Source organism: Alternaria arbusti (assembly GCF_024043155.1).
Source record: "Alternaria arbusti strain BMP 1465 chromosome Unknown scaffold_20, whole genome shotgun sequence".
Classification (NCBI taxonomy): Eukaryota; Fungi; Ascomycota; class Dothideomycetes; order Pleosporales; family Pleosporaceae; genus Alternaria; species Alternaria arbusti.
The window spans coordinates 21,980-37,095 of NW_026249960.1; the positions used below are offsets into that span (position 1 = coordinate 21,980).

General features: G+C 53.7%; 6 protein-coding genes across 6 annotated transcripts; 2 read left to right on the top strand and 4 right to left on the bottom strand.

Annotated features, from left to right (window-relative positions):
- Positions 1 to 776: 776 nt before the first annotated feature.
- Positions 777 to 1,303, bottom strand: J4E86_010089 (uncharacterized protein; the record flags this gene model as incomplete). The annotated part of the gene is made up of 2 exons (XM_051450589.1): positions 777 to 816; positions 843 to 1,303. 2 exons carry the CDS (start codon positions 1,301 to 1,303, stop codon positions 777 to 779), a joined length of 501 nt encoding a protein of 166 aa, XP_051298104.1.
- Positions 1,304 to 1,953: 650 nt separating this feature from the next.
- Positions 1,954 to 2,850, top strand: J4E86_010090 (uncharacterized protein; the record flags this gene model as incomplete). Its single annotated transcript, XM_051450590.1, has 1 exon — positions 1,954 to 2,850. One exon carries the CDS (start codon positions 1,954 to 1,956, stop codon positions 2,848 to 2,850), a length of 897 nt encoding a protein of 298 aa, XP_051298105.1.
- Positions 2,851 to 5,647: 2,797 nt separating this feature from the next.
- On the top strand, positions 5,648 to 7,392 carry J4E86_010091 (uncharacterized protein; the record flags this gene model as incomplete). The annotated part of the gene is made up of 3 exons (XM_051450591.1): positions 5,648 to 5,866; positions 5,926 to 7,146; positions 7,204 to 7,392. The coding sequence occupies 3 exons, from the start codon at positions 5,648 to 5,650 to the stop codon at positions 7,390 to 7,392; spliced, it is 1,629 nt and encodes a 542-aa protein (XP_051298106.1).
- Positions 7,393 to 8,028: 636 nt separating this feature from the next.
- Positions 8,029 to 8,746, bottom strand: J4E86_010092 (uncharacterized protein; the record flags this gene model as incomplete). The annotated part of the gene is made up of 2 exons (XM_051450592.1): positions 8,029 to 8,286; positions 8,369 to 8,746. The coding sequence occupies 2 exons, from the start codon at positions 8,744 to 8,746 to the stop codon at positions 8,029 to 8,031; spliced, it is 636 nt and encodes a 211-aa protein (XP_051298107.1).
- A 127-nt stretch (positions 8,747 to 8,873) lies between these two features.
- J4E86_010093 (uncharacterized protein) lies at positions 8,874 to 12,312 on the bottom strand (the record flags this gene model as incomplete). The annotated part of the gene is made up of 2 exons (XM_051450593.1): positions 8,874 to 8,906; positions 9,646 to 12,312. The coding sequence occupies 2 exons, from the start codon at positions 12,310 to 12,312 to the stop codon at positions 8,874 to 8,876; spliced, it is 2,700 nt and encodes an 899-aa protein (XP_051298108.1).
- A 1,010-nt stretch (positions 12,313 to 13,322) lies between these two features.
- J4E86_010094 (uncharacterized protein) lies at positions 13,323 to 14,996 on the bottom strand (the record flags this gene model as incomplete). The annotated part of the gene is made up of 2 exons (XM_051450594.1): positions 13,323 to 14,934; positions 14,983 to 14,996. The coding sequence occupies 2 exons, from the start codon at positions 14,994 to 14,996 to the stop codon at positions 13,323 to 13,325; spliced, it is 1,626 nt and encodes a 541-aa protein (XP_051298109.1).
- Positions 14,997 to 15,116: the final 120 nt, after the last annotated feature.

The window sequence follows — 15,116 nt, forward strand, 5'->3', positions numbered from 1 at the left end:
CGCCATCCTGGTACTAACGCATCATCTCACCTCAGACGCTACACTGCACGACCACCTCTCATGCCAGATCACTGCCCTGATTACTGATGCCCAGGCATACCGAATCTCAAACATACTTTGCAGGTGCTTGCTGCATACACACACCGGTTCGTGCCTCTCCATTGAGTTCCCCGCTCGAACATGCGTTCTGAAACAGAACGTGTTTGGCCGGACAAAGAGTTGTGGAAGAGATCATCCGTGGACCTCGTTTGATAGTCCCGAGTTATCCGCGACGGCATGAAGGATCGCAGCCTAAGGATGCATGGCGTTGCATCCTACGCCTTGGCTCAGGGCTTGGTAACGACTGGGAAGTTGGGTGGCGCATCGGATTTTGACGAATGCGAGTTCCACTTCGAGACTGTCACGTGAGGCATAGAAGTCTTGCGGCTACACACTATTTGCGACTCATTGATAACTGGCCTGCTGATAGCACTGAGAACAGTACCCTCGCAGCCATCATGCATGACCATACATCGCTCACCATCAAATTCGGCGGCTCCGTATCGCATGTCCCGTCGCAGAGGTCCGCTTCCATAACATACCGCTAAAGCAACACTTCAAGAAAGCCCCAGGGCTCCCAGACCTCGTATCTCCGCTACTGTGGTTACAATATGCTGCAACAGAACACCTGTCTTCATGTTCGCTCAAATTCCCTAGAAATCGCAAAACACGCTCGGAGCAAATAATTGATCCCTTCCACACTCATAGCCCCAGCTTCCTGGTTCTTCTTGGAATTCTCACGACAGGTAATCTCCCTCGGCGGACAGAACAGTCCTCCTGGGGTATTCCCATTGCATTTGTACGTGCACGCCTCACCCTCAATGTCAAGCTTGAAGATGCCGCCAGGGAACGGCGTCTTGCTATCGGAACTGGCACGAGGTGTCTCATCGGTATCCGCAACGATTTCTTTGCCGTCAGTCTCGCCGCAACTGCCCACGGCCTTGCCGACGCTGGTGGTGTAGAACTTCCACTCGTGATTGAAGCTTACAGATGTGCCGTGGCCGTAGTAGTGCGTGATCATGGCGATGGAGAAGGCCATGCGTTTGCTGGGCTTGGAACTAGCCGGTGCCTCTGGCTTTGATCCGGGCTTGGGGTACTTTCTGTTGGGCTGGGGTACGTCGCATTCTGTGCCATCGGATGCGCATACATCGTAGGTGCCAGAGGCGTTCGAGTCACCCTCCTTAAACCCATTCTTCCAAGTCAGCTTCCCATCTGCGTCTTCCGTGGCCATGGCCTGCGATGGCTTCGTCGCATCTTTTTGCATGTGGGCGATGGACTTGATGTTCCCGTTCTTGTGCCTATCGTGCAGAATGGCTATTTCGTACCGCGCGAAAAACGAGTCTTGCCCTTCTGGCAGCACATCCAAGGGAAAATCCGAACACCCTGAAGTCTACATGAAAACGTGTAAAGCAGGTGGCCTACAGTCAAAGTAGGCCCTAGGGTGTTCAGTCTTTTCTCTGTACAAGGTGTTGGGGCTGAAAAATTGTTGAAGTAGACACCGCCACTCAGCCTTGCGCTCAACGCCCGACTATATCGTGATCAGCGGCAACAAGTCGCCAACAATGTTTTCTTCCTAGATGATAGTGCTACAGCTAGCCAATTTGCATGTCTGTACATAAAAGTCCACATGGTGACTACTTTGGTGCCCAGGTACCTTGATTTACGCCAGGGCGCTAGACCCGATCTATTATTGCGGCTGCCTAACAAAGGTCAGGACTTTCCAAATTTCGTTCGACTGTGTCGCACCTGCACCTTTATCTTGACTGCCGAAGCACACAATACTTGAAGCTTTGTATAGCTTTCACACGAATTAAAACTACGCAAGCCCTCGCTTACCTGCGGACACTTCATATTCACCGTCTTGACCAACATTTTCACGATCATCGCCATTGCCAATACCACCGCGACTCAAATATGGCGGAACCGACCATAGCAAATCTCAAGGACCTCCCGGCCCTCTATATTTCGTCCAGAGATGTAGGCGATGTACTCGTAGGGCAAGACGACGCTCGCCGTCTCATCGAAACATGCTCGTCTGGCGACGACGCGGCCTTATGGAGTCTGCTATCACAGCCACAACACATCACGACGATGCTCAGTAAACCACACACCATCTATAGTAAAGATCCACGTGGGAAAGTTATGGCAAGGCCAATTCCAAATCTTGAGCGGGCCTTGATGGTAGCGGCTCAGAATGGCCACGCTGCTGTTGTGACCGCACTACTTGCTTTTGCAACAGAGCTTGACGTTTCCCTCTCCGATATCATGGATAGAGATGTCGTCAACAAGGCCATCGACGGTGGCCACGCCGCTGTCATCCAGGCACTAGGCGCCGCCTACCCGAAGGTCATCGAGATCCGCATCGGCCACGGCCACCAGCGGCCACTTTACGAGGCCGTGAGGCGAAGGAAACCAGATGTAGTTGCTGCACTTCTCGAGCTTGGGGCAGATCCATTGCATCCCGTTGCGCCGGGCTATAAGAAACTCGGAAACTTTCGATCGTCTCTGATGTCTTTCGCTGCCATGAATGAGGGTCCACGCACGACTGAGATGCTGTTGGAGCGCGGTACGCCTATAGCGGGCACTGCTGCGTTGCATACCGCTGCGAGATTCGGTCAGCTCGATACTATGCGTCTGCTGATAAAGCATGGCGCGGACTTGGAGGAGGTCGTTCCGGGCTGGAAGGGCTGGACACCGATGCACTTTGCTGCCTCGACTGGCAAAGCCGATGCCATGAAACTGCTGGTGGAACATGGCGCACGCGTAAACTCGAGAGACGAGGATGGGAAGACGCCTAAGCAACTGATGTAGGCGCAGAATGCTGCTTAGCACTAGCACACATGGACGATGGGGGGCCGAAATCTGGTTATCATCATAGCTGCTGTCCGGCTCCTCCAACTCATAAGAGCTTATCTTTGGAGATGCGCGCTGAGATTTGGGTGATGGGACTTGTTCGTGAGGGAAAGATGGTTTGTGGGACGAGAGGCGGATTGTGGGGAGAGTATCGTTCCTTGAGTCTTGAGTTCAGCGATGGCGTTGTGTTGATTTCTGTCAAAATTACTCTAGTAACAGTGCGAGCTTCATTTTGCGTGGGTAGCTATTGCGCATTCATGGATCTGTTTTGCAGCTCAAAGTCCTAGACTGGATTTCAAAGTAGCTGCGTGAGGTTGTGAGAAGCAACTACGCAGGTCCGTCATAAGGCGCTCACGAGCACTCAGGTCCGTCATGTGTGTGCGCCGCATCCGCATGTGCGAAAGCTTACTCGATCGTCATCTTGTCATCTTCTCTTCGTCTTCAAGGGTTTCCGTGCGCATCTCATTCCAATCGTATCTCATCATCCGGTGAGATTCGCTAACAAGTATTGAGACCATGGACATGTCGCTTAGGTTATTTCCACCATCTGTAGCAGCTGCAGACAGGATGCTCTACCTCTTCGAGCTGTGATGTTAACGCCACCAACCTTCCGTTGTGCGCAAACCCGTCACATCTCAGGCGCCCTGCATACTCCCGGTCGTAAGAGCACGGCGCCCGCCGGCTTGGATTGGCTCGAGTACATACGCCAGATATGGAGTGTGCAATGTTGGCCGGATTGACCTCTGATCTGCAAACCCTGGGTGTGCCGAGAGCCGGACTGCGCACTGCGGCCTGCTATTTGCTTTCTATGTAGGCAAAGAAAGATGGAAAACGAATCTTTTGGTGATGTGTGGTACAGTTGCGCTCGTAACAGTGGGCGGGTATTCGTTTTTCGAGCTACTGATTCAGCATATGCGCTTGTGGCATTAGTGCCGAATCAGTACAAAGGCAACCTTGGAACGGGTCATGTGCATCACGAACACTGAAAGAACGGCTATGGAATACGGCTGGTACGACCCAACGTATTGGGCCGTATGCGCTGATCCATCTTTGTACCGGTCTCTTGTTCTTCACAGGCTTATGCAAAAGATCGCGTATTGGCATGTTCAGCAGTACTGAATGCGTGGCATCGAGATACCCAGGCGCGGAGGGGCACGCCCATAGCAATCGCGTCGTTACGCGCACCATGTGCTGAAGCGACTTCAAGTACTACACTGCACGACGATAGCTTAACTCATGTAGAATAAGTTTTCCTCAAGCGACCCAGTCCGACAGATGTCAGTCACCAAGTCGGAACGTGGAAGCCACGCAGCATACCCGCCAAACTGAGCCGCTGCGTCGGAGACGTTGAGCGCGCCTGTCAATTCCCAAGGTCCTGGCTCCAGGTCTAACAGCAGCATCATCACGCAGTCCCAAGCAACGCACCCACCTTCCCTTACCTCGGCCACATCCCCCAGCGCTGCATCTAAACACGCGCAAGGATCCAAGATCAGTCATCCATCAGATAAACCACGGTACCTATCCCATTTACCTCGTGCGGTTCTTCACGTGTCAAGTACTAGCGGTGGTAGTAGCGGCCATCTGCGCACATGCGGCGGCTCCGCGTCAGCGGACGTTTTCAAGACTTATTAGTATCACGCCACGGCTAGCTCGTAGAGGAAGACACCAGGCTCAACTCTGCAGTCCGCCCGCCTGCACCGGCAGAGTTCCGTATCTGGGGTTAAATGAGTGCGGTGTTCTCGGGCTATCACTACCGCGACGTAATCCAATACCGCTCCCACAGCTCCCCATGGGGCGGGAAGGAAGAGTGGCGGGAAGAACAGCGCCATTGGACACGAAGTGGAGGTCCTAAAAAGTAGAGGCATATCCGACATTCATGGTAGCGAGATCTAACGGGGTGGTCAGACGGCTCATATCAGTGGAACTCACAGATGCCGTGTAACTCAGACCCTTCGTGCTCACCCCAGCCCTCGGCGTGGAGAAAACGAGTGGAGAGACCCAAAAATTTCCTGGAGCAGCAGGGCAACCCATCTGGGGAGCCCACGGATAAATAACGGGTCTACTCCAGTTAACAAGCGTACAAGCCTGTCGCGGTGCGGGGATATTAGCGCGCGTATTTTAGCACCGGAACAAAGCTTTGCATCGACAGTTCTGATAGGTGACGAGCAACCAGCAATACGAAGTCTAGAGCAGACAGGAAACAGCCACCTGCAAACCAACACGCAGCGCTATGGATACATCTGGTGAGCGGTCCGCTGCTAGGCCAGCGTAGCGACACAGCACGACTCTGTCGTGACAGCCGCCTCGCACGGCTTGGAGGCCCTTGCGCAGACGGCGCAAGGAACCAGCTTGATAGCCAGAAGCCGTGATTGATGGAATCTGTCTCGTACATTCCTTCCATGTGCACATAGCGCTGACGGAGGACCCACCAGTCGCCAGCGACGGATTTTCCATCTTTCTGGGGAATTAGACAATGCGCGCCTCGGAGATGGGGAGGGGTGGGTGGATGGTTCAAGCGCCTCCGGGGGTGGACTACTGTACACCAGATGGCTAACCATGCCTAAATGCCGTTGCTGCAAGGTTACATTTAAGCCGCCCCGCGTTGAGTGTGCGCACCCCGTGCTGTTTATAAGGTGGAGACGTTTCCCCGGTTTGTCCTTTTGTCTTCTTTGCCAGCCCAGAGTTCCTTTCTCTGATCTGATACCCTTTGCCTTTTTTCTTCTTGTTATACCCCGGCAAGAGCCCTTTCGCAAAGATGGGTGACGTCCCCAAGGAATATGGCGGTGATGTGCACGTCGAGAAGGCCATCTCGCATGTCGACGACTCGGTCGCGCTTGACGAGAAGGCTCAGGCTGCTATGTTCAAGACGCAGGCTATGGATGCTGAGACTGCTGAGCATGACATGGGTGTCCTTCAAGCTGTCAAGGCGTACCCTATGGCTGCTCTATGGGCCTTCATCATGTCTTGCACTATTGTAAGCTCCTCGCTCAAATCCCTCATAATCAAGATGCGGTTGCTAATGAATGTCTCTAGATCATGGAGGCTTACTGTGTCTTCCTGATGGGTAACTTCATCGCTCTGCCCGCATTCGAGAAGGAATTCGGTATCCCGCTCACACACCCGGACCCCGACCGACCACACGGCAAGATCATCGCGGCTAGCTGGCAATCAGCGCTTCAGATGGGAGGACCCGTTGGTGCCATTATCGGTGTCTGCCTGGCTGGTCCTCTTACCAGCCGCATTGGATACCGATGGGCGACCATTTCCGGTCTGATGCTTCTCAACTGCTTCATCTTCGTTTTCTACTTCGCCAACTCGCTCCCAATCATGTTCGTCTCCCAGCTTCTCGAGGGTGTCCCGTGGGGTATCTTCATCGCCAACGCTCCCGCGTACTGCTCTGAGATTACACCTATCCAGCTCCGTGCCCCGGCTACACAGATGTTGCAAATGTTCTGGGCTATCGGTGCTATCATCGTTAACGGTGTCGCGTACTACTACAACCCCAAGCCCGACGCGAGCGCCTACAGAATCCCCATTGCGCTTCAATGGATGTTCCCCACTCCTCTCGCTATCCTCATCTACCTGGCGCCAGAGTCTCCCTGGTGGTTAGTACGCAAGGGCAAGCTCGAGCAAGCTGAGAAGGCCGTCGGTCGTCTTGGACGCAAGGGCCAGCTCAACCTCAGCGAGGCCGTCGCTATGATGCGCCGTACCATCGATCTCGAGAAGTCCATCAAGGAGCCCAGTCTTTTGGAGCTGTTCAAGGGCACCGACCGCTACCGTACTCTCATCGTCTGCGGTGTTTACGCTGCCCAGAACTTGACTGGTAACCTCATCGCCAACCAGGCCGTCTACTTCTTCCGTCAAGCTGGTATCTCGGTCAACACCGCTTTCGCCCTTGGTCTTATTACCTCCGCTCTCCAGATGATCTTCGTCATGCTTTCCTGGATTCTCACCACCTACCTCGGCCGCCGCACTATCTACGTTTGGGGATCTCTCATCAACGTCGGTTTCCTCGTCGCTCTCGGTATCGCCGCTTCCGTCGGTGTCTCCAACGCAGCTTCTCTTGCCCAGGCTTCCCTGGGTCTGATTGTCTCCGTTCTGTTCACTCTCGGACCGGCTCCCGCCTCATGGGTTATTATCGGAGAGACCTCGTCCATTCGTCTCAGGCCCCTCACTACCGGTATCGGACGTGGTGCTTACTACGTTGTCAACATTCCTTGCATTTTCCTCGCCAGTTACATGCTCAACCCCGACGTAAGTTTTCTCCCTTTTCAAATGTCACAATGAACATCTCGCTAACAAACATTCCAGGAGGCCAACCTTGGCGGCAAGTGCGGTTACGTCTGGGCCGGTACCGGTTTCTTCTGCTTTGTTGTCGCATACTTCTTCCTCCCCGAGATGAAGGGCCGCTCTTACCGCGAGATCGACATTCTGTTCAAGCGCAAGGTCCCTGCCCGCAAGTGGAAGAAGACCGTCGTCGATATCGGCGACGACTCGTAGATGGAGACGCGCCTGCTACGGCGAAGTTTTTGAGTCTGCGGAAGCAATGTGTCATTTGGCGCTTGCTGTCTTCTGTTTTTCAGGAAAGATGTAGTCGATGGAGTAATGCGTGCCCTCCATACCCTAGGGTCACGAGTAGAGACGACGAATGAATCATCTCAACACAACCTTTCGACATTGCGTGACCGATCTGTGTAATCACATATGAATGAACCTGATATGCTCTAAATTAGAGAAAACAAAATCAATGTAGAAATCGCGTTTTGTTGCAGATGAAATCGTTCCGTTTGACGTGCGTCAAACCCCAAGTTCGCGTCAGGCAGATGCCAAGCCACTAGAGCTCATATGGCTAGCATCGCGTGGCTGGTCAGTCCGAATTAGGCAACTTTATGAAAACCATCGATTGCAGGTGCCTGGAGAATTACCACGGGATTTCCGACCCATCTGACTCCAGCCTCGACCCGTCACCACAACGTGATAAGGCTACATCATTAGCACACTCCAAGCATTACACGAGGCACCTCAACCCATTCTCAGCATATCTAGCACGCAAGCAGCAGCACATAAATTAAGCAGTCTCAAAATATAAACATGAATCTCTATATACACACTCCCCTCACTCTTTCCACCATCACCCTACGAAGAGCAAGTAGCCAACATACTAGTAAGCGCACTCTTCTCCGCACTCGTAATAGTAAGCGCATACACGCTCTTAACCTTAATCCACATCTTGCTGTACGTGCAGTAGTAGCTGGTTAGCGGGGGCTTCCACTCCTCAGGGCCCTTATCACCCTTCGCTTGGTTGACGTTGTCGGTTACGGCGAGGAGTTGGGGGTTTGTGAGGTCGTTGGCGAAGGCTTGACGGCGGGCTGTGGTCCATGATGCTGCACCGGACTGGGTGGGAGTTAGTATGAGGAGTTTGGAGAGGGGAGGATGGGAGGATGGGAGGATGAGGGGATAGGAGAGGGAAACGCACCTTCCACGCATTGCTCAAAGGAACCATGTGGTCGATGTCGACATCGCTGGCTGCAGTCCATGTAGCGCCGTCGTAGGGGCTGAACCACGATCCAGAAGTTGCTGCGCATGCACTGCTAGTAACGACATTTGTGCCGTCGCGCTTGAGGACTTCCTCGCGTGTGTTGCAGGCTCCAGACTGAGTAATCCAGTGAGGGAAAAGATCACGGGAGTAACCAGTTTGCGGGCCTTGGGCGGCGACGGTGAGACCAGCGAGCTGTGTGGTAGCAGCGGATTTGCTGGGAATGTTGGGAGGAGCGCGAGCGTCGAGGACGGCTGGTGTAGGGGCAGCGGAGACGAGGGCGGCTGAGGCCACGGCGACGAAGATGGAGGCCTTCATGGTGATGGAATGGAAGGGTGGCGGCTTTGCTTTTGTGAGAGAAGAGGCTGTGCTGTGAAGTAGAGCTGCTCAATGATCTCTGACTTGTCCCTTCGTTACAACACAGGTTCCTAGGCAGTTATATACTCTACTTCTCGCTCGCCGTAGTCGGCGCGTTATACTTCGGACATCGTCTCTTCCAATGATAAGCACCACGCGCCTCCCAAACCCCTTTGCCCTTGCTTTTGCACCGCTCACCCCGTCTTCGCATCACACAGCATACTATACCAATGCGCTACTCTTCTCACGACCCCGAAAGAGGCAGGTGGAGGTAACGGCCAAGTCACCGACGCATCGCCCATCACCCACCCCATTGGGGATGTGTACCTGATCAGCCGTGCTTACAAGCCCGCTACACACAACGAGTGGTTTGCCTTCCTACTAAGGAGCGCGGCGCCGACCTACCTGCATGGTAGCGTAGACCTGACTGGAAGGAGGTAAGATGACTTGTGTAGCAAGCAAAGTCGCGGATGATCGCAGGTGCTCTTATCGCGGGGTGTGATAGGTGGCGGGGCGCATTGGCATGGGCGATGATCGTCATCTTGATTGGGGCTCGATATGAAACCTCCGACAACGTACCGGCGCTTCCTGCGGTTCGGCGCGTTATCCCTTTTGGGGTTGCGAGGGAGAGCGAATGGGTGATAAGGAATAGTAAACGTGAGGATGGAGGTGCAGAAGAGTTGAGATGGTTTGGGGGAGTGATTACTGAGTTTCGGAGGTTTGCGCCCCTGTCTTGGCGGCCGGAACCCCTCGGATACACGTGATCCCAGCTGAGTACCCAGGTATCTAGAAAGCACTATCCTCAAGCCAGACCGCTATGAATTCACCTTATACTCAAAAAAACACGTCCCAGACCCTACATTCTCAACCTTCCCCCCCTCCAACACCACCTCCGCCGTCGCACAAGGCGGAATCATAACCTCCAGCTGTACCACCCCCTTCTCACCATCCGTCCTCCAAGCACTCTTCGCAAACCCCAAAGGCGTCTCTAGCGTCGCCTCAGCATGCTCTAACCCACCCCCAACCAGCGGCTCAACCCTGATCTTCCTATAACCAGGCTCAACAGCCTTCAGCCCCGCCACACTCTCCTGCAACCACGACGCCACAGTACCAAACGCATAGTGATTATGCGACATCTTCGCGTTGCCTTTGCCATCGTAGCCTTCCCATGTTTCCCAGAGCGTTGTTGCGTCTGTTGTGATGGGGTAGAGCCAGGATGGTACGGTGTCTTGAAGTAGAACGCGGTATGCGATGTCTGCACGTCCGTGTTGGGCGAGTGCGGGGAGTAGCAAGCCTGTGCTCATGAAGCCGGTTTTCAGGTGGTAGCCGGCTTGTGCGATGAGTTCTACGAGGCGTTCGAGAGCGGCGGGCTTTTGCTCTGGTGAGATGAGGTTGAAGGCTAGGGCGCGGAGGTAGTCGTCTTGGTAGTCGGATGCGATGCGCGCACCGTTTTGTCGGACGAAGGCAGTGCGCCATGCTTCACATGTCTTCTCCGAGATGTTGAGATAACGTTCAGCGTCGTCCTGTTTGCCAAGGATTTTGGCGATGTTGGAGAGCAGACGAGATGAGTGGGCGAGGTAAGCGGTGGAGATAGCGGCGCTGGGAAACAAGACGTCTTTGATGATTGTGGGAACACCGCTTCCAACTCGGAGCCATTCACCGTAGCTGAAGCCGGTATCTAGAATGTACTGCTCGAGATCGCCGCACCCAGCACCGACTTTGGTCCAGAACCATCTTCTCCAGCTCATCTTTTCTCGTGCTCGATGGGCCAAGCTATTTACCCAGCTCTTCATGCTGTCGTACTGGCGCGAGAGGACTACGTTGTCGTTGTAGTGCTGGTACAGAGCCCAAGGCACCATTGTAGAAGCATCGCCCCATCCAGTTGATCCTGACATCAACTTGGTGGTGAGTGAAAGCTGGCTGCTGAACTGTGAACCAGCGCTGGGGATGTATGATGGGATGCTGCCGTCGGCAAGTTGTTCCGCAGCTAGACAACGCATATACCGACGCAAGAAGGTCTGACAGTCGAATAGCATGGTTGCAGTAGGAGTGAAGACTTGGATGTCTCCCGTCCAACCCATTCGCTCTCGAGTCGGACAGTCAGTTGGTGTGTCCGTGAAATTGCCACGGGTAGTCCAAACGATGTTCTGGTAAAGCTTGTTCAGGCGGGCGTCTGAGCATTTGAACGACCCTGTGGTTGGTATATTGGAAGCTAGGACACTTCCTTCGATTTCAGAGGGACTAAGGTCGTAGTCCAAGCCTCGAACTTCAGCGTAGCGGAATCCATGTATGGCGAACCATGGCTGGAATGTGGCTTCGTTGTCTCCAAGGGTTACAACGTCTCGTTGTACGATATGCGGCACTATGGGAAGCTTCAGGTAGTTGATATCAAGCTCTCCGTTGCTTGACAGGACTTCGCTATAGGTCATGGTGATTTTGGACCCCGCCCGGCCGCGCAGCTTGATTGCCATGATTCCGGCAAAGTTTTGTCCAAAGTCGACAATTTGTGCGTCTGACGGAGCACGAAGTACGGTTTTGGGTGGCAAGCGCATGACTTCTTCGACGCGTTCGACTTCTTCCGCGATGAGCTTCTTCGTCAAAACCGAGACCTTTTCGGCACGATCCGAAGACTGAGCATCGCATTTCTTCAGCCACTCGTCAGCGATCCGGAAGTCGGTATGTTCACCCCACACGGGGTCTGATCGAACGATGGAGCCCTTTGGACACCGCCATGTCTCGTCGGTACAGAGTGTAACAGTTATCCCGTCGTCTGTATCCACTTCAAGCTGTACAAGCGCAGAAAGCCGGTCTCCGTAGCGACAGCGCCCTTCGGTGACGCCGATCTGACCTCTGAATCGCCCATCCGCAACAACGACGCTGACCACATTCTCGCCAGCCTCCAGATACTTCGCAATATCGTAAGTCTGGTACTCGGTGAACTGATCAAAAGGCGTCCAGCGTGGTACCAACGCCGTACCGGTGACGTTGTTCCCATTGACGAATAGCTTGTACCATCCACAAGCTGTTGCGTAAGCTCGTCCTCGGACTGGTGTTTGCGCGAGCTGCAAGGTGCTAGAAAGGTATATGACTCTGCCATCTTTCATCGAATTACCGGTTGATGTCATCACAGGAGCGCTGATCCAGGACGCTTTCCAGTCGGACGGCTCCAGCAGCCCTGTTTCGAACCATGCTTGCTCGGCTGTGTCCCAGATCTTGTCGCTGGGCTCGTCGGATTGATCCCATACGCGGAGGCGCCAATGATACCGAGTGCGACTTTTCACACTGTCGCCACCATAGATGGCTGTAAGTGATGGGATTTTGCTTGTGGCTGTCTTCCCGCTGTCCCAAACGATGTTCTCGGATTCAAAGGCTGGAGATGTAGAGACTTGAAGTTCATAGGACAACTGTGTGACATCATGAATGCCTTCCTTAGCTGTTAGCTGCCAACTGAATTCCACGGGAAAGACATCGATCCCAAGCGGACTGGATAGCCTGTTGGTGCGCAAATGGTACGGTCGTGCAGACATGAAGGAAAGTGTGGTAAGGGAAGGTTAGATGTGCGAATTGATGCCACAGGTGGTAATTGATGTCATTTTTGTAGTAAAGCTCCTATGTCCGTACCAGGCTTCCCTACAATTCGACATTAGATGTTGCTGCCACGGCCCGGGCACAGTCTGCTTTTACGCTGCAACGTTTTTTCGACTGCGCCACGGAGCGAGCGTCCTCCGGTCCCGGGCCTCTCGCGCAGTCGCGAAGATGGAAAATGAGTTTCAGCGGGGCTCGGCAGATTTTCCAGCGAGAGTGGGCACGGCTGTTCTTCGACACCGGGTGCAGCTGCCCTCCGTACCCGAGACGCCGAGAAAAGCCAGACGCTAGCCCATCTCAGCTGACACGTGAGGCTAAGCGACGGTCTTGGCTGGAAGAAGGAAGCCGTTAGCCTCAAGAGGAAGTGCCAAGCCCAGAATGGTGAAGTGCTGTCTGAATGGCGTATAACTTGGAATACACGAGTTTTGATTCTCGAGCTGTTGCTGCGAAGTGAAAGCTGTTCGACACAATGAAAGTTGCGCAAAGAGTGTCGACGAGCATGAGACATCTCGGCGGCTCGGGAATAAGCCTGGCGAGACCGGAGCTTGGTATGCCAATCTTTAGTGCTGCGTTGGACACCTTCCTGCCAGAACTGCCGTTTCGAGTATGTTCGCAGCGACGTCGGGCCTTGGAGACTTGGCTCATGAGTCGATCCCGAAGTGGAGGTTACGTGAGAACCACATTACTATCACAAAGGCCGTAAAACGCTCAGATGTACCCCGGTGTCTATGTCGGTCATTGTCATATTAATCGAGACTTATGCGTACAAATTCATGCTATTTGGGTACGATGGCAGAGGCGGGGGGTCAGAGCCCAAGTTGGTAGGCAGGATATAGCCAGAGTCTTCTCTCCTCCTCTTGGGTGGCTCGTACTCGTAGGCGGAATGGTCGATGGGTGCCTGTGTGGTCGGTTCTGGGTTTAAGGGTAGAATGTGCACCAGTTACTAAGGGTATCAAGCAGCGAAATCGAAATCCTTGAACGCTTCTTTGAACTTCTCAACATCCTGCACTTCCTGGGCCTGCGTTTGCCCGCAGTTCTTCCAGTCAACGCGGTTGTCGAGCCTCAAGAGTTTTGCCAATACTTCGCGTCCGAACTGGTTGTGGAAACGGATCTTCTCATCAAATCGCATGACGTAGCTTGTCTGCTTTTCAGGGTCATCTTTCGGGTTCCACACCAGTACTCTGAAGAAGTCGCTCGTTTCTTCGAATCCGTCTCCAACATCTTCCTTCTCAAACTTCGGCCAATGTAGATTCTCGGCTAGAGCCTTGAAAGCAGCTTCAACAAGCCCTTTGCTGATGAGATCCGCGCTCACTGGAAGATATTGCCAATGGGTATGTGGTAAGCTCGATTTACTGGCTTCCCATGTGACGGAGCCGTATTCGGTATCCGCGACAGACTTGAGCATGCTGTTCATGGCGCGTCGGTAGCGTTGCATCTCTGCGTAGGTTGCGTGCCGTTCCTCTTCTTCCATAGAGCCGAGCGTTGGCTGATGCGTGAAGGGGATGATGAGCATATGGCTGGGGAAGCCAAGTTTTGGGTAGGTTTGCGAGGTTGGGAGGGGACCCTTGGCCGTAGTCAGGTAAGAATTCTCGCCGATTGAAGTCACTAGATGTGTCGCGATGTTCTCGTTTGCCAAACAAAAGAAACACTCTGATGCTGTAATGGGTCCTCGGGATTCACCCTTGCGCCTCTTGTTGCCTCTTCGGCCGCGATTCCCATCATCATAGACGAGATGCTGTTCGCGGTGCTCTGGCGCAACTCGCTTCTTCTCTGAAAGTGTCACAGGGCAAGCAGTAGAGCCAGCTGGCGGGGAGACTGGATGGCTGGCCGATGGCTCGAGAGAGAAGGCGTATATCCATTTCTGCTTGTTTGGGTTGCCAAACGAGGCCAGACTGATGAATCGGGTCACCGGGTAGAGGTTATCGGTTTCGTCGCTAGGCGCATGGAAGAATGGTTCTCGCTCGTAGAAATTGCCGCCCGATGTGGAGAAGTGGTACTTGGGCTTGAGTATTACGTCCAAGTCGGCGATACACTGTTGCGCTGTCGGTTTTACTTCAGGACTGAACTCGACTTTAGAACGCTTCTGAATGCCCTCTGGCCACTCGTTGGTGATGAGGATATCTGCTGTGGTTGCGCCTCGTAATACCTTCGCATCCGTCTCGCTGTAGAAGGGCGGGTACTTGTCTTTAGATTGGCCGGCGACAATGTTGGGGTCAAGCTGTCCACCTAGGGAAACGATGCGAATGCCTTCCGATGTCTTCATAGTCGTCCGCTTGCCGAGGAAGAAGAGGTTGTGGCATAGCTCGTCACTTGATGATTCCAATTTCTGGACGACTGCTGGTGGGAGGGGATGGTTGCCAAGAGCAAAGTACGTCGGCAATGGTATGTCGATGTTGCCATCGATGAGCGCCTGCACATCGGCTGCGTCTGTGCCCTCAGCTTCGACTGACCCTGCGAAGAGATCGCCTGCGACAATGGCGAAAGCGAAGTTGTTCTTCGCGTGTAAAGCGCCCAGCTTCTGGAAGACTGTCTTGAATTGGCCGTTCACGGCGCCAACGACAACGCTGCACATGTCAAAACAGCCAAATATTATGATAGCGCAATTCACTTACATTTTGGAGGCCATTGCTGATGACGCAGCTACGAAAGCAGCTGGTCGTCGATGTGGTGATAGAAGTAGCGACGACCAAAGGCGCACTTTCGCTACTTGACAAGCTTAGTCTCGTCGCGTTATTTCCTACAGCTG